Source organism: Candoia aspera, chromosome 4, assembly GCF_035149785.1.
Source record: "Candoia aspera isolate rCanAsp1 chromosome 4, rCanAsp1.hap2, whole genome shotgun sequence".
Lineage (NCBI taxonomy): Eukaryota > Metazoa > Chordata > Lepidosauria > Squamata > Boidae > Candoia > Candoia aspera.
This window is the reverse complement of record NC_086156.1, coordinates 30744060-30762593: the sequence shown is the minus strand read 5'-3', so window position 1 is coordinate 30762593 and position 18534 is coordinate 30744060. Positions and strand designations below refer to the sequence as shown.

The 18534-nt window shown below is 38.5% G+C and overlaps 1 protein-coding gene across 2 annotated transcripts in view; it reads right to left on the bottom strand.

The window, feature by feature from the left end:
• Nucleotides 1–11597: 11597 nt before the first annotated feature.
• AHR (aryl hydrocarbon receptor) overlaps nt 11598–18534 on the bottom strand; it is a 58025-nt gene continuing 51088 nt past the window's right edge. Inside the window, exon 11 of one of the 2 annotated variants that reach the window (XM_063303729.1) lies at nt 11598–16015. In XM_063303729.1, coding sequence (XP_063159799.1) covers nt 15863–16015 — 153 coding nt within the window. In that variant the 3' untranslated portion in view covers nt 11598–15862. The remainder of the gene's footprint in view (nt 16016–18534) is intronic. The other variant, XM_063303730.1, reaches the window with a different exon arrangement.

Here is an 18534-nt window from a genome sequence, read left to right as displayed (position 1 = left end):
GTTTACAAGCTAGGTAATATAATATGCATTATTTTATTTGTCTAGCTTGGAATCATCTGCCAAGATAGCAGCAGTTATGGAAGTTTGCCAAAATTATTATTGTTAGATTTTTATTATTTTAGTACTAGAACTACCTGAACAATAGTAGTAATAACAGCAGCAGCATATAATCTTTATTTTATATCAGCCTCAGAAGTCTTCAAGCAGTGGTTGGATAAGCGAATGCTGAGGATGCTTTAGTTCTGAATCTTCTGCACTGACCAGATGATTGGCCTGGACGGCTTACAAGGATTCTGCTAGGTCAATGATTCAACAGTCTAAAACTTGTTTAAAATTAAATTACATTAAAATATTTTAGGAGAAAAGGTTTTATTTCGTAATAAATACCGCAACCTAAGTATCTCTTCTGTTGTTCTCCGGATCTGATAAACATCCTGTATTTGTAAAAATTTATTCTGAACTATGTAAGGAGATGAAGATGGCATACCTCAATGATACTGTTTATAAGATCCTTAGCACAGGTTCCTCGTGAGCTTTTCCAGTTCTCTTTTAGCAGCAGTAATTTGGGAAAATTCATTTCATTTTTATGTTTCCCTTGTTTCTGTGTCCAATGGCATTCTAAAGTTACATGTTTATTAAAAGAAAAGCTATAGGGCTTAGTCAAAATATGCTCCTCACAGATACAAGTTGATTCATTTTGGCCCAAGGGTAGAATCACTGAAAATAAATCCCTCTAAGTACTAAAAATCAGAGAAAATCAGAGTTACAAAGCAGACAAACAAGAGCATTAATCTGGAAGTGCTATATAAGCTGTTTTATAGTGAAGATTTTAATGGCTCATTCCATGGGAAGGAAAAAATAAGCACAATAGGCACCCACATCTGCTTTGCATTATATTTGTGGAGAAGAATTAAGTTGATTTCAACCACAGTGTAGAGATAGAAAACCAGTAAATGGTTTCTGGGACCTCTCTCAAAATAACGTTTGATAAGAGTATAGAAATATATTCTGGACTGCTAGTTTACAATCCTAAATGTAACAGGGAGAAAAATAAATGGCAGTTTTTCAAAACCATTTCAGTCGCTCTTTATGATGGTAAACTGACCTCACCCTAACTTAGAACAGAACTCTGCCAACTCTCCGGAAACAATTAATATTGTTGAATTATTCCTGAGTATGTGTAAAGTAAATTCCATGAATAAGGCAACTCTGATATGGTGCTTCTTTCCCTTCATTTCACATCATTTAAATCTGATTTACATAAATCTTAGGATTTATTGGGGAAAAGAAATATGTTTATACATTTTAAAATTATAAACATATCAGATTCTACTTCTGAGCCAAATAATTTTTCAGCTGCATCAAAATCAGAGGTTAATTTCTATTCACAGTTCAACTCTATATTCAGAAATACAGAATATATTTCTGGAAAGATTCAGAATTCTAGATTATAATGGTAACTTTATTCTCCTAATCTTATAAACAGAAAAACCCAGAGCTCTAAGGAAGTTCAAAAATATCTCTGCAAAATAAATCATGACTTACACATCATAATGTTTGGGTCCATATATCACGCAGAGGCAATATCAGTCAAATTCCATTATTGCTTAGCACTGAGTGTCCAAAAAGGATTTTTGAAACAAGTAAGTGAATAATGTAACATCATCTCTAAATGTTAGGATATGCTTCTTTCCACCTAATGTTGTGAAATGCATTAGCCCACAAATGTCGCTGTTCACTTGTTCTACTAGTTACTTTGCGTCTTTTTCTCTCCTCTCCACATACATTGAGTTAATGTCTTTGGTCTTTATACAGTATGCACACTTGGACTGATTTACACATGGATAAACTGTCCAATTTTCTGACAGCATCTGGATCTCTGTGCCATATTCTCCATGGCCATAAATATACACAACTGTTGTGATTGCAACTGTTAGCTGCTCTTGCTTTATAGCCTGCAGTCTAAATCTAAATCAAACAGTTCATTTTTCTGGAGAGTGCCTTTTATAATCAATTCTTCATACTCAGTATTATATTCATGGTTGCCTTTAAATCTGACATGACTTTCTATTGGATATGTTTTACTGAGAGCAGACTTGACTCCAGGTTTAGGATATGTAAGGTATCTTTAACTGTTAACCTGAGCATCTCTACTTTGCCTATTGTACAATGGAATCTTGAAGAGCTTTTTCCAACTTTAGAAACTTGGCGCCACTTATTAGAAGGGGCTTCAAACCCCTTTGAGGTCTGGACTGACCATAAGAACCTCGAAGCATTAAGCACCAGTCGAAAACTCAGCCCCAAACAACTTCGCTGGGCTGAGTTCTTCAGCCGTTTTGACTTCACCCTCAAATTCATACCAGGCAAGAAAAACTTTTTAGCTGATGCGTTGTCACGCAGACCCCAAGATGCTGGCCCAGGGCCAACCGTTCAAGGTACGGTCTGGATGGAAAAACAACTGGGTCTAGCAGCAGTGACACGCAGCCAAGCACGAGTGCAACAAACTCAGCCTCAAGCCGCTCCGCCCCCCTCCCGGTCACCGCACTTGCCAATTCCATCAGACTTGCAACAACAGTTGCTACTCCACCTTAAAAATGAGACTTGGTTGCAAGCCAATCTACACACTAACTTTCACTGACAATTTTGCCTGGCGCAACGATCGACTCTATGTACCTGACGCTTTGCGGAAAACGATCCTCCAGCGTTGCCACGACGACAAGTTAGCTGGACATTTCGGATACCTAAAAACACTTCACCTAGTTCGGCGTCAATTTTGGTGGCCAACTTTGCTAAAGGACCTTAAAGCCTATGTCACTGCATGCCCTGTCTGTGCGGCTACAAAGCACAAGACAGGCAAGCCTCAAGGTCTCCTCCAACCGGTTGCCACCCCGTCCTTCCCATGGCAAGACATCTCCATGGACTTTATTGTCGACCTACCCCCCAGTCAACGAAAAACTGTCATTTGGGTGGTGAAAGATTTTTTTTCTAAACAAGCGCATTTCATCCCATGCGCCTCTATCCCCACCACGCAACAACTGGCACGCCTCTTCCTCGTTCACGTGTACCGCCTCCACGGTATCCCCGCCCGTTTAGTGAGTGACAGAGGCACACAATTTACGTCACAATTTTGGCGGGCATTTTTAAAACTGCTTGGCACCAAGCAATCCCTATCCACCACTTGGCATCCGGAAACGGATGGATCTACTGAGGCAGTTAATTCTACTCTTGAGCAATACCTGCGGGCTTTTGTCAATTACCAACAGGACAACTGGGTGGACTTACTCCCATTTGCAGAAGTCGCTTATAACAACGCCGTACATCAAAGTACTGGTCAAGTTCCCTTTAAGGCTGTTTTCGGGCGGGAGTTCGTCCCGATCCCTGAACTCCCGCACCCGCAGCCCCTACCAGCCTCTCTCACTGACTGGGCTGACACTCTCAAAGACTCGTGGTTAAACATTCAACAAGCTCTGCACCATGCCCAAACCACCTACAAACGTCATGCTGATGCTAAACGCTCCCGCGAACCTACTTTTGCTGTGGGGGAGGAGGTGCGTGCTGATGGGTGCTTGGGGCGGGACTGGATTGAAGGCAAGGCTTTTAAGTTTGTATTTGGCGCGCTTTTGCTCATTCTCAGCTTTCTCTGTATTTGCATACTATTCCTTTAATAAATCAGTTATCTTTAAACCTGAGCTTGTGAGACTGAGTATTTGGGATTAGGCAAACATTACAGTGATCTTTTACCTTTTTTGCCAGTAAATGGTAGAATTGTTTTCACTGCGTTCAATAAAGCTAACTTTCTTTTTAATAAAATGAGATGTGGCCACAGAAACAAAGAGATAGCAACTGATGTCCCATTTGCTCTGAGCATTCATTGCTCTGCCTTTCTGGCTTTTTCTTTTTCTGGGCTAGAATGATTCATTTACATCTGGAATGCAGTCTAATGAATTTATCTGAATTCACTTTCCTGAGCCATTGCAAATGAAGCATTTCCTTTTTTTTATCCTGGCCTTACAAGCTGATACTTGTTTTCTTGCTCCTCAGAGTTATGGTGATTATGACCCTGTAAACACTTTACCACAAAATTAATATCTGCTTTCTTTTTCTTTCCTGTTGTAGATACCATGGCTGGGTAATCTCTAGACCAGTGTTTCTCAACCTTGGCAATTCTGGGAGCTGAAGTCCCCACATCTTAAAGTTGCTAAGGTTGAGAAACCCTAGTCTAGGCAACGATTGAAAATGAAGGCAACCAACATTTCTCCCTATATAGACATGTTTTGCTGCTCAAGCTGACTTGCAATATATTTATTTAATTTATATGTGGATTTAGATTCTCACCTTACACTGATACTTGTTGGATGTTTTTTTTTCCAAGGATGCACTAGAGATTTGATCTTTCATCATATAAATCTGAGAGTTTTCTAAATGTCTTAGTTCATTTAAATCCCTTAAATGTGCAAGAATGGGATTACTTGCCACCAGGCAGATTATCCCAATTGTTTTGTCATTTCCAGCAACCCAAGCTGTTTTTTTCCTGCCCTGACCCTGTAGGCCTCTTCTTGTGACTTCATTTTCATCTTGAATTACTACAGAAAGATTTCTGGTCATTCCAGTTTCTCCACAGGCTGACTCCATTTCTGAAGTTTTCTGCTTTCTTTTTTCATCAAATACTTACCCTTTCTCTCTCCTTTATGGAATATTTTTGCACATTTACTTTAGTGGCCAATAATCCTGTTGGGGGTTTAAGTGTTCTATGTGTAAGTATTCCTGAGAGTAGGAATCTGGTCTGAGTATTAATTACTGAAGGAAATTTTATAACATTAACAGAAAGGAGATTTACGTATAGGACTGTCAGCCTTGTGAGGTAGTCCAGACAGGAACCACACCCGATGAACTAATCCTACTCTATTATAACGTTACATGAACAGAATCTTGCAAGTCTGAAAATACATTTCTCCCCCATCGCCATTACAGCCTAGGAAACTAGGGAAGGTCCCTTCTGAGACATTTATCATGCCCATAGTCCTGCTGCAGGCTAAGCTGCCTCTTATCCGTTCCCCTGGCTGTGGCTCTTCCCGTCTCCCAAGGTCATTCCCACACACACCATTACAAGGACATACCATACAATACAGGGATAGGCAAAGCCTAGCACCTGAATAACTACATCCTACCAGAAGTGTTAAAGAAAATGTATTCTGTGCCTGTTTGCCTGGGAAGAAAGGCAGAAGGAAGTGGCCTAGATTATCATTCTCTTAGACAAGGAGCAGGCAGAGTGATAGGCAAAGAGGGGATTCAGTAAGTTATGAGGTGCTAAACAGCTTGAGTTGCACAAAGTAAGCACTATTGGGCTGTTCCCCGCTTTTCTCTTTCATAAATTTGTATTCCTCTGATTTTCATTTCCCCTTTCCACTCCATTATTCTTCCTCCACCTCCAACAATCTTCTTTCTCCACCACATCATTCCTCATTCACTCAAGATTTTGCAATAAATAACCTAAACTAGTGTTCTAGTTAGCACTCAAGGAACTAAAATACTTGAGCTAAAACCTCCAGCACTCTCTAAATAGGTATGGGAGGAGGGGAGAAGGAGAGGGACAGAAAGTGTTGAAAGCTTAATCCACACTTCCAGTAATTCTTCATAATTGTCCTTGATTATAAATCTATTGATAATTTATTTTTATTTATTTATCAAGTGTCATCACCGCCCATCTCCCCCAAAAGAGAGGGAGATGCTAACCTTATAGCTTTATTGGAAAGAAATAGGTTTTATTTATGCTAGCATTCAGTTGCATGAGAAATCATTTGACAACAGCATTGTCAAAACATTCATTTGGTAATGTGACTAAGGATGAATCTGTAAAGACTTTGGGGACATCTACTACAGATGGCTAAGGTTATTTCATCCCACACAGCAGGCGTTGAAGAACTAATGTTTTCACTCAGTGCGCACCCTGGGTGGAAAAAACATTTTTATACTTGTATGAAAGTTTCATAGCTGAACTATAAATCTGCATATGCAACTATTTATACTGTTGAAGGTAATGCATAAATTCTTGGCATTTCTTGTATGTTATACTGTTTATTTTACATTAGATTGCCAAACAGAGTTTTTGAGTTAACAAGCCATTCTCTTAGGCATCATAAATATTAGTCTCTTTGTAAATGTCTGGCATGTATGCATGGGAAGGAGTTTGCCCTATGATATCACAGTGCACATCTGGTGAAATTTTGGGTTGCTGTATATGACTCTGACACTTCCCATTTCTTATTGATCTTTAGAAAAGGACTAACACTGCCTAAGGCTCTTCAACAAAGTGCCTCTTTGATGTAGCTACGCACAAAGTAGCAACCAGCTTCTAGGCACTGCGTCAGAACCGCTGCACAGCCTCAGTGCTTTCGATTGAAATGCAGACTGCCTCTTTTGTTGATGAGGAGGCACTGCCTCAAAGTGGATTACCTGAGGCATCCCACAGCTCTAATAAACACTGGATATATTATTCTACTGCAAATGTTCAATTCTGCTATTGTATAATCTCTTGAAAGTAAGATTTGAAATGATCCCCATTTGATCAGTTTTTAATCAAAAATGGTTGAGGCTTTCAGAGTAGAAATTTGGGGCAGAAAATTAGCAGGGGACACCGGAAGCCAAACACAAGAAGACTGATTTACTACATTTGGAAGTGAAAGAAATAAAATTGGCTGTCATTTGAGGAGATTGGAATAAGATCATTACAGTCAAGGTCTAAAATTACTAAGTATACTACTGATCCATAACTTTGAATATTACATTTTTAAATGGCCTTGGAAGGATTAAAAAGGGACTTTATGTAACCAAAGCCAATTTAGAAATAACATTGGTAACTTCATTAGCTCTTATGTGTTTGCTTTTTATTCTTTCCAGAAATTACATGAAGAGTCAGGACTCTCTATCCATCAGCACAATAACTCTCCAAAAAGTCAAACGAATGGCACAAATCCAAGGCATACTGTATGTGTAGACATCTGTGCAAAATGCATAGATTGAGGTCTTAAGGATGTTGACATTTGAACAGCATTGAGCATTCACTTCTTGGAAGTATTCATACATTGAATATTCCTGAATTTTTGATGCACACAAAAGGATGCGGTGTCAGCATAATTACCATTTTCCGTAATTCCTGTGCTGAAAGTCAGCATTTTATATATATGACAGACACTATAAAAATATCATTTTATCTTATCTAATTTGTTTATGGTCATGATGTCCATTTGTATATCTTGATCCCTGTGATCAAGTGATGCTACTGATGTGCTCTCCCTGTGTCTGGAAGCTTTTATGATCTGAATGGGGAAGATCAGGCTTAGACTCACCCCTAGCAAAACCAAGTGGCTCTCAGTTCATAGATGAGCTGTGTCTGAAGACTTGCCACTTGTAGTTCTCAATGGGATTGCACTTCCCTTGGTGGAACCAGTGCACAATTTGACAACTCCCAGCTATTGCTGGAAGAGCAAGTGGCAGCTATGGTTAGAAAAGCTTTGCACAAATCCATCTTGTACACCAATTGTGCCCCTTTCTGGACCACAAACCCTGCTGAAGGTCACTTATACTTTACTCACCCCATGTTTGGATTGCTGTGATTTTTTCCACATGAGTCTGCCCTTGAAGACTACTCAGAAGCTACAGTACAGCTGATCCAGAATGTGGCTGCACAAGCAGTTATGGTACACCTATGTAAAATCTCTGCTCCATGAGCTGGACTGGTTACCTGGCTTCTGGGTGCAATTCAAGGTGTTGGTTGTCACCTATAAAGCCCTGGATGGCTGGGGCCTGCTTATTAATGGAACTGTCTTTTTCCAATGAACTCTGCCCTTCCTATAAGATCAGACAAAGGGGGCATACTTGAAGTCCCACCAACTGAACAGCGCCATCTTGTGGGATCCTAAAGCCATGCCTTCTCTGTTTCCACCCTTGCCCTCTAGAATACTATCTCTCTGAAGTTTCATTGACTCCAGTCTTGGTGTCCTTCAGAAAAGCTTTAGGAATGCGGTTTTTCAACAGGCAGATGTAATTTGTGATCCCACCAGTAGATCCTGGGTAGCTGGTATTTGTATATTTATTCCCAGTGTGTTGTACTTGTATCTATGGTTTGATATTTCATTTTTATGCTGTTTTAACTTTGAATGCCACCATGAATCTTTGGATTTGGTGGTCAATAAATCTGAATGAATGAATGAGCAATTTTTGTATACTGCACCCAATTACTAGGTCTTAGAGTAATGAACAAGCAAAACTAACAGAGTTGTCTAGCAATGATACAATGGGCCAAAGGCTTGTTAGAATAAAATCATCTTCAAGGCCTTTCTGAATGCCAGGAGAGTTGAAGCAGAATGTTCCATATTATCCCGATGCCCTGCTTTCTTGAAGTGGTGTGATTCTCAGCAGGCTTTCTCAAGATATGTAGGTGGATGGACAGAATCATGTTTGGTAATGCAGGTCCTGATATATCCCCGTGCCACACTGCATGGGCTGTATATTACCATCCATCTTTCTCTTGTTGTCTCGCTCTGCTCCCCTCCAATCCATAGTTCCCTGAGCTGAGCCCCAAAGTCTGCAAACCAAAAGAGGAACCTAACTTCCTTATCAAAAGCAACCTTAAAAAACACAATTATGGTTATCCGGCTACTGCTGCTGCAGAATTTGGTAGTGTGTACTGGGAGTGTGAAGTACTGAGATTTGATCCAATGATTCTCTAAATCAGAATGACTTTCCAAAACAGGTAGTTCATTTTTACAAGATTGTCATATCAAATCAATGGTCTTTCAGCATGTGGAGAAACACTTGTTTCTGCACTGAAATGTCTTTCTGAATCAGTTTGATTTGATAATCTAATTCAGAAATCTAAATCAAGCAGGAGTCTGAACTGAATCAATGATTTAAACTGAATTGATTCAAATAGGATCTGAGATGATCTGCAAACTCCAGTATGTGCTGTATGTGTGTTAGTAGCTAACAAATACTATGCAGCAGAAGGTTTTTTGAAGTCTACTGCAAGCTCATGCTGTTTGTATAAAAGACACCAAAGAGCCAACTAAAAAAATCTGAACTATGCCTCTGACTGAGACCACGCCCAGTTATGTGTAAGTGCACCAATAAACACAGCTGAAGCCGAATACTCTTTTTAGGAGAGCTTGATATCAAAACTTGCTTTGGCTTAACAACGTCTATCTGTCTCTAATTATCTATAACTAGTTCCCTTTGAAAAGTGTTTTGTCTGCTACAAAACTCATTGAAAAAAATGCTGCCTCGCTTCTTTTTTTAACTTTGCCTCATGAATAAACTCTCATTTTAAGATGGCTCCCAATTTAAAAGCTTATACAATATGAACACAGAGAAATGCTACTCATTATTAACATCATTTCCCCAATTACTTCATTTATTTGATTGACGGTGGCATTCATGAACATCTATGATATGATCAGCAAAACTGCATGAGTTGCCATAGCCAATCAAAAGGAATGGCAGTGTAGGGACAGAGCAAGTAGGGCCAGCCAACAACCATGAGAGAGACAAAAAAACATAAAACAATACTGAAATCCAGCCCCTAGGACTATAAACACAGAATTTTTAAATAATATCATACCAAGGATTTGCTGTGCAGGAGATCTCAGCCACAGCAACCAATTACTATTCCTTTTAAGAGAGCCCTGAAACAAATCGGGTGAAATTTTAGTATTTTATCTGGAATATCTGAAAAATTTCTTGTGGAATTATTTAGCATCGTTGGAGTAAATAACAAGTCTATCTGTTTTGTTTTGTTTTTTTAAATCCATTCAATTGTGTCTAATTCTCAGAGCCTGCCTGGACAAGTTCTTGCCGTTTTCTTGGCAAGGTTTTTCAGAAGTGGTTTGCCATTGCCTCCTTCCTGGGGCTGAGAGAGAATGACTGGCCCAAGGTCACCCAGCTGGCTTTGGGCCTAAGGCGGGACTAGAACTCTCGGTCTCCCAGTTTCTAGCCTGATGGCTTAACCACTGCACCAGACTGGCTCTGCGGGCTGTGTACTGGTCCCAAATTATTATTCTATTGAAGAACTTAGAAGATGAAGTGGCAGAAGTGGTGCCTGGAGTGTCAGTGGAGAAGACTAAAAGTGAACCTGATCAAGCACAGATATGGGCCAAAGTTCATACCATGCTGGTAATGGGGCTAAATGTTAATTTTTTGTCCCTTACTTTGTTGGTTGACTGTCAACTGGTGGCATTGTTTAGGGTACCTGTTTGTTAGGAAGAAATTAACAGGTAGTTCCTGCTTGGCTTCTGTGACCCATTTCACAGCATTTTGCCAACAAGGATGCTGTGATTTACCAAAGCCTTGACTCTTCTTGGGTGGACTTCAATGTGGTGACTAAGGAAACATTTTGCCACATTACAGTGACTCCTTCTGGTCTTTGATGAAGTGGATAGGGTCATCTGGTTATCTGAGGGACCCCTTTCCCATTTCTGCTTGCCCAGTATGTTTGAGCAGATTGGGTTCACACCAGCTCCCTTCTATGCCCTCTTGTAGGATCTAGGAAGTCTGGAACAGCATCCCCCAGACACATGGATGGTGAAACCTGGCTTTGGTCCCAGGCCTGGGGTTAATGTGTTTGGGGGAGAGGGGTTGCTATGTTGTCTTTTAAAGTAGCTGTTTTAGTCCAGGCATTCTAATTTTGCTTTTTAATTAACTTTGTGTTAGATTTTGTAAGCCTCCCAGAGTCTGTTGGAGTGGGCAGCCATAACAAATTCAATAAAAAAATAAATAGGGTGCTCTCTACCATGATCTCTGTCCCTCTTACCACGTGTGTGTGTAGCATTGGCTGGAGCCAGAGACTTGTCAGTATCTCTTTATGCAAGGGGTGAGGTCTGTAGCACTGAAAAAGCTTATACTGCATCCTTTCCTTAAAAGGCTCTCCCTTGATCCATTCATTTCCAAATGTCCGTTTTTGGAGTAGGTTGCCAAGAAGGTGGTAGGACTCATCTACAGAGTTCCTTGGAAGTGGATTACCTGTATACTTTTCAGCTGAGGCTTATGTGACATATGTCACAACAGCAGGCTTATTATATGCAGACATTATAACCTTTTGAAGTTGGTGGCACTCTGAATACATATTCAGCACCAATATAATCCTTTCCTGACCAAAAACCCCACACAAACAAAATGGAATATAAAACCCAAACAAAAACATTTTTCCAATATTTTTCCCTACCACAATTTTTAAAGCCAATCTTTTTTACAGCCATATTTTTTATCCTGTCCAACTTTGAATAGCATGTTTTATTTCTTTGATTTATATAGCTGTTCATCTCATATATGTGACTCTGGGCAACTTACAGAGTTAAACACACACACACACACACACACACACAGGAACTACGAAAAGAACCAAAATCGAAAAACAAAGGACCATTACAACATAACCTGAGGGAGACCGCAATCAATCTCACTAAGAGTATCGCCATTTTGTAGGCTTCACACCACCACTACTAGACCCCAGGCCAGAGGGTAAAGGCATGTCTTCAACCCCTTCTGGAAGGCCAGGAATGTTGGTGGATGAAGGTGTTAGGAAGCACAAAGAGAAAGTTTCAGAGTCAATAAAAAAAGAACTTTATTTGAAACAAACTAAAATACAAACAGAAGATATTACAATTGCAATAATTAAACAAAGAGACTAATCAGAACTGAATTAATCTCTATTGAAATACAGAGCAAACTCTCTCCCCACACAAACCCAGTCTATTTATTTATTTATTTGATTTCTATAGCCGCCCATCTCAGCGAGTGACTCTATGGTTTCTCACCCAATTCCTTTAAAACCAAATGGTTTCCTCTTAACTGATTGTCCTCCAAGTCAGAAGGGAGTGAAGAAAGAATTCACTTCTTCGCAAGGCATACAGGGTTGGGTTTCCCATTCATATCATTGCCCCACAAATGGTTCCTCCTGCTACCTGCACAAGATCCTGGCAAAAAATTGTTGGATGACGTCTCACTGTTCTGAACTAACAATGTTTCCTATTAGTCTCCTGATTCAAACAGAGGTTTTGGCTTCATTATTTTCCCCTCAAATTACTTTTTCCATTTTTCTGCATTTTTTTCTTTCTTTTTCCAGATTTTATCTCTTTCCTTCTTGCCCAGGTGCAACTATTTCCTTTTATTGATGCTCCCTCCAAACTAGCTTTCAGTTTGATTGGTGGCACAAACCTGAATCCAGCCATTTTTAACTCTGAAAGGGCCTAATAAATAGCTTTGTTAAGTCTGCAAAGACCTCAAGACCCCCTCTACAGCTCCAGGCTGCTCTTCTAAATGCAAGCCTCAGAATAATGTGCACAACCAAAAAACCTGGTATATTTTGTTCTAGCACAACTTCTCATCCTATGTACAGTTGAGGCTTTACTCTTTTTTTTGCTTGCTTTGGTATTACTTTTAATGCAAAGCTGGCTAAAATGCATTTAAATAATTCATTTTATAATTTAAAGAACTAAAACTAACTGTTAGAGTATTGTGAGAGAGGAATCCCATACATATTACATATTCCAAATATTACCAGAATGTGGTAATAGGATAACACTTTGAAGAACGTATGGTCCCAAGCCAAGGATTCTCACACACAGAATAACTGCCTCCACCAAGCATCAGCCGGATTTACATTCTATGATGCAGGAATTCAATAGCCAGCATTGTTGTGAACAGATTTCAGTCTAGAATGGAATCAGTGCTATTGCCCTTAAAGGCAGCCTAGAAGTATTTTAAACATATACTTTCATGCACATACATAGGCTTTACAAAGCATTTTAACTGAGAGTTGATGCTAGAACAATGTTCAAGAAATAGTCTTTTATGCTGCTGTCCACCTGCCCAGTAAACCAATCTAAACAGCAGTACATAAAACATAGACCTCTACTTTATTGCTAATTATTCCATTGTCTTTAGTCCTGCTTGGAATTCTAAGTGCTTCTGTCAATAAAGTGATAAAAGCATCCCAAACATTTGATGTGTCTGGAAAGAATGTTATTACTGGAAAGCAACACATAGTCACCCAGTGGTTTTGGTGTTAGTAGCCACAGTGATCTAAGGGATTTATGCAAGGAATCACTAAAGCGACAGCATTTAAGAATGTAGATTTTGTGGTTTATCTGACCTTAATGTAGGATGCACTTCTGAAAACAAAGTTTGGCGATATAGTATCAAATGTCTGTATTTTTCTCTAATAATGTGTTTTCTCGTAATATAAGCCAAATATGTTGTGTTGTAAAATAAATTATGGATCAGTATATTCAAGTGATATTTTATTACCATATATTAAGCTTTACAAGTTTTACTGAAGCTCATTAAAAGCGCTATAAAATTATAACCTTACACACAAGAAATTAATTGTATAACATAAAACATGGACAAAAGGGGAATGGGGAATGGAAGGAAAAAGTAAAGACATAATCTACAAAAGGTGTACTAATACTGATTAAAACTAGGCAATAATTACTTTGAAATGGGGAGAAGACAGGTAAGTTTTCAAGGGATGAAGTCAGAATTTCATTGCTTTTTAAGAGTATGGTATAGATCGACAGTGCAACACCAATACACAGGTTTGTTGGATATAGGCACAACCTAATGAAGAAAAACAAGTTGATGTTATGCATAACATAAACTAACTTACAATAAGGCAGCACACAGTTTGTATTGCAAACTTGGCACTTACGTGATCGGATAATATTTGGCTTAGCAGTGAAATGATACACATAATTTTTTGTCGTGGTTTTCCCCACATTTTTCTTTTTATATAAAAAATTATGCTATCCCTTTGAACCTTGAGTTTTTAAAGTAGAGTTTCTGATTGTTAAAATTACCCTTGTAATGATAATAGTAATCATATACTGTTTTTTAAAAAAGCAATAGAAATCATTTAGAAGTGAGACCACATGAACTTTTCAGAAATAATTAAGTTACTACTGAACTAATACATTTAGGAATGGCTCGAGCAAAGTCCCTAGTGCCTTAAGAGACAATACGACTCCAAAATTGTATTTATTTATGAATATTATTCAAATGAAGCATGCAATCAAAAAGTACTTTTTAAAAGCTCTTTAAAAGTTGTGCTAGTTCTTAAGTTCAAAGTTGTACAAATTGCCTAACAATTTTTTCCAGAAGGTCAACATTACATAAATTTGGGAAGTAATTTTTTAAAAAAATGTAGTTCATCTGAGTCGCTTGAAACGAAACAACAACTATGCTTCTACAAACATTCCTTGTGTTCTTATGTTAAATTTGACTGAAACTGCTTTTTCATCAAAAATCTCAACACACTCCTGAGGCAGTATTTTCATTAAAAAAAAAACCCACACACCATTCCGTCATTTGCAGTACACAGTTATGCAATATATGTTATAACTGCATGGGATAACAATTTAAAATTAACTTCTTTAAAGTATTTTACAATGTAAATGGTACTTCTTACATATTAACTATACATCATATATTGGCATTCATTTGCCTGTACATGTATATTTCCTGCCCTCATTTAAACTACTATGAAACACCAAACATTGGTGCTTACATTTCTAAAAATCTTCAGATAAAAAAGAACTAAGTTTTTTTTAATTTTTAAAACAAAGTTTAAAGTATCCTTTCTCTTGCAAGGATAATTTCTTTCTAAATTTGAATTAAAATAAATTTTAAGTTTCATCTGGTGAACAAAGACATTTAAAGTGAATTTGCAAAATATAAAGATAGCTTTTTCCTTCAGAGTGCAATCATCAGGGACGTTTAATGTCAGTGGACCCTTTTCCCACTGAAACAGAAGGAAACAGCAGCCAATCAAAATGTGACACTTGGTGTGGAAATGTTTACCAAAGTAAAAGTTAATGGTATTTACTACTGAGACATTGTTTGCACTAATTTTTAAAATTAACCACTCAGTAACCATTTTAAATGGAATTAATTGCATAGAACAGCTTTATACTTTTAAAAAAGACCTTTGAATAAGCATTGTAACACAAGATAAGGCACATGTTTTTTTTTCTTTAATATCTGAAATTCAGAAATAATCTTTAGGAGATGAACACCCCTACAAGATGTCTGTTTTACCCTGTTCTACCTGAAGAATGCAAAAAAGCAGCAGAACATAAAACCAAGAATCTTAATCTCTTACAAGAAGCCCCACCTGAAGCCCTAAAAATTATATTTAGTAGAGAAAGAAAGCTAAAGGTAACATCCTTAGCTTTCAAACAAACCACAGCAACAAAAGAACAGTCATAAAATATGGACTTCTAGTTTTTATAGTGAATATCCTTTCCTTTCCTACAAGCGCCTTTCAAAGATAAGGAAGCTACATTGTGAGGCACTTAAGGCTAACTGTAAAGAAGGAATGCAATGGATTTGGTTGTACAAAACCTAAAACTGCACATCATTTTTTCTATCAAACTTTCTATTAAAGTGCAAGAACCTGAAGTGTAAAATAAAAGGAGAAATGGAAAATCATATGCAAGTATGCAATTAAACCATATGCTTTACTTGCTCTTCTGACTAGAACATCAGTTTCAAAAAAGCTTGAAGTAATGTATGAAACTTTTTATGCCATTCCAAACAAGATACTCACAGTATCCATTTTATTTTCAAAACAATAAAACCATTTGCCTTATCTTATGTTCTGTAATGTGATGCAGCAATTATATTACAATGGTGCATACTCTCACTGAAAATTACATGTGCACACTTTTAGGCCATAATAATAGCTCCAACTTCCACATATAAATAGCAAGTTTTGAATGACATACTCTATATGCATGCATATTAAGTGCAACATCTGATTTTCATTCTCCACTTAAAGAGTCCTGATCATATTCTCTATTTTGCTGTTGAACTACACAAAACCACTGGATGCTAAATCTGAGAAAGATCTGGATTCTGTTGAATGATGAAGAGGCTGAAGATGTGTTCCAGGTTGAGTGCTGACAGCATCTAATTGCTGTAGATATTCATCATGCAAGTTTCCTCCAGCAAAGCTATTCTGGAACTGGAAAAAAAGGTAAGTTTTATTAAATAGAAATCACCTAGTACATCTCAATCTTCATCCAGGTAAAAATATATACAACTGATTTTACATCCAGAAAGGTTCATTTTACTGCTTAAAGAGGAAGAATTGAATTTAGCCAACTGTCCCTAGGTTACACTGAAACCAGTATGAAGTTATTCATTACCAAAGGTTAAGTTGCCCTGATTTCAAAGCCATTAACTTAGGGCTGACCTTCATGTCCCACTTATCTTGCCATGAAAACACCTGTTTTTAAAGTACATGTCCTCTTGGACAGTGCCTCTGTGTCATCCTCAGGACACTTTGGAGGCAGCCTTAAGTTATCTTCAGTTGTTACACTGTTAATAAAGAGGTATTTCTCTCTTTTTCCAACAAAATCTTTCTGTATAAACTGTGACCCCTTGATGATGATGCTGTCTGGTCACTGGTCACTTCCCTTTATTGCCATCACAGCCAGAACTTCAACAGAGACTAAACTGGCCTGCACAGAGGCATTTCACCATGTAAAGTCTGACCAGCATTTTGGAAAACAGCTGTTAGGCATTATGCAGGCTCCTCATGTACACAGGTTTACCAGGCTCTGAGACCAAGAGATCTGCTGTTATACTCTGGTAAGTAGCCCCCCGTAGGCTGTTACACCTGTCCATAGGGAAAAAAAAATGCTGCCTGACTTAAACAAGGGAAAAGATGATTCACTGGCTACATCTCAGTTGAGTTTGTTACAGGTTTTTCCCTGGTCCTGACAAACGTGGGTTTCAGAAAATGCATTTCCTACAGCTTTTATTATTTACTGTTGGAGGCGGTGCCATTTGGAGTACTCCAATACCATTTTGTCTACTTCATGTGCTATTTCTGGGTCCTGCTGGGTGCCACTTGCTGTTAGCAGTGCCATTTCCTTGGGTTAGGCCAAGGTTCTGAATGAATGAATGAATGAATGAATGAATGTCCTACCTGACAGATTAACTGGATGTAGCAGGGAAGAATTCACAGAAACATCAACAGACCTCCCTCCCAAATCATCCTGTATCCCTCCTACACCCCACCAATCTTTCAGGCAGGATAACAGATATGTTATTCTCATGACACAGGAAACTGAACCTCTGAAAGACCAGTATTCTTGTGTCAGGGAAAAACAACATAATCTGACAGGTAAGTGAGGTGAGGGAGAAGCAGAGTATAAAGCAGGAAGGGACTGTGTTAATATGACTGTGAGCAACCTCCGAACTGACAAGTTTATCTTATTGACTGGGAATACTGATCTCCTAGAAGGCCAACATTTCCAAGTCAAGAAAATGACTTTAAAAGCCAGATGACAGGTGGGTATGGGAGGCAGATACAATGTCAATATATGTGAGCTCAGTCCCAGGTCACCCTCCATTCTCCTTCACCATACTAGAATATTAGACAAGATAGATCGGCAGAAAACAGATGACTGGAATACCACTCTTCCAAATGGGTATTTCCAAGTGAGAAAATAAAGTAAAATTGATATGGATGGAACTCACAAGCACATTGACATTCTCTCTCTCTTCATCTCACACCCCTACCATACCCCACTGTTCTCTTAGCCGAGGGTGTATGTATATAGATATGTGTTTGTTCATGATATGATACGATACTATGGGGATGCTAGCTTTCATGGAGATTTATATTTCTGATAGATCAATTATCACCCAGGAACATAAAAGGTGGCTAAACCCTTAGTCTCAGGCACACACCTAGTGTTCCCACCACAAGCTATGGAAAGTGACTAGTGATTATTTATCTCACCAGCGAATGATGGAGGGAAGGGAAAGAAAGCCAGGAAATTCATCCCTGAAACTGTACCCATTAAATCTGTATGGACAGAAAAGCTCACCCCCTTCACAACTGAGGAACAGTAAAGCTCAGCCATGGGTGCAGCTTTACATCAATGTACATTTCTGCCCATCCAAGGAGAGGGGAAATTTGTATTAATGCACCTATAAAGAAGAGCCCTTAGTCTTCTTCCAAAACAGTATCTTCCTTGAAAAATGAATAAGGACTAATCACGGTAGAAAGAGAAATAAAACAGGAGGAGTCCACACCAATTTCCCTACCACCAACATTCTTTGCATTTTGTACTAAAGCATTCTGAACAGCTTCTCACAACCTGAAAGGAACCTCATAATCATCTAATCCAATTCCTACGAAGAGAAGAAATACATAACTTTATCCATCTATGTTACCATTCAGCTTCTCCTTAACATTTCTTACTACTACCTAAGAGGTATCTATATTACGTTTAAAAAAAAAAATCCAAAGGGCTGCCAAATAAAGGGCAGGCTAAAGAGGTCTCTCCACACTGCAGGAGTTCATGTACTGTCACTTATATCTCGGGCCCTGCTTACTGTAACATGAGTCCAAAGATACTCCACGCTTTTGTGCTATGCTTCAAGAATCTTTAATAAGTGAAGACTTTTTCTGATCTTACAGGTCAGGTTGGGATCCAAAGAGCTATTTGGTATCATGTGAGTTCTTTT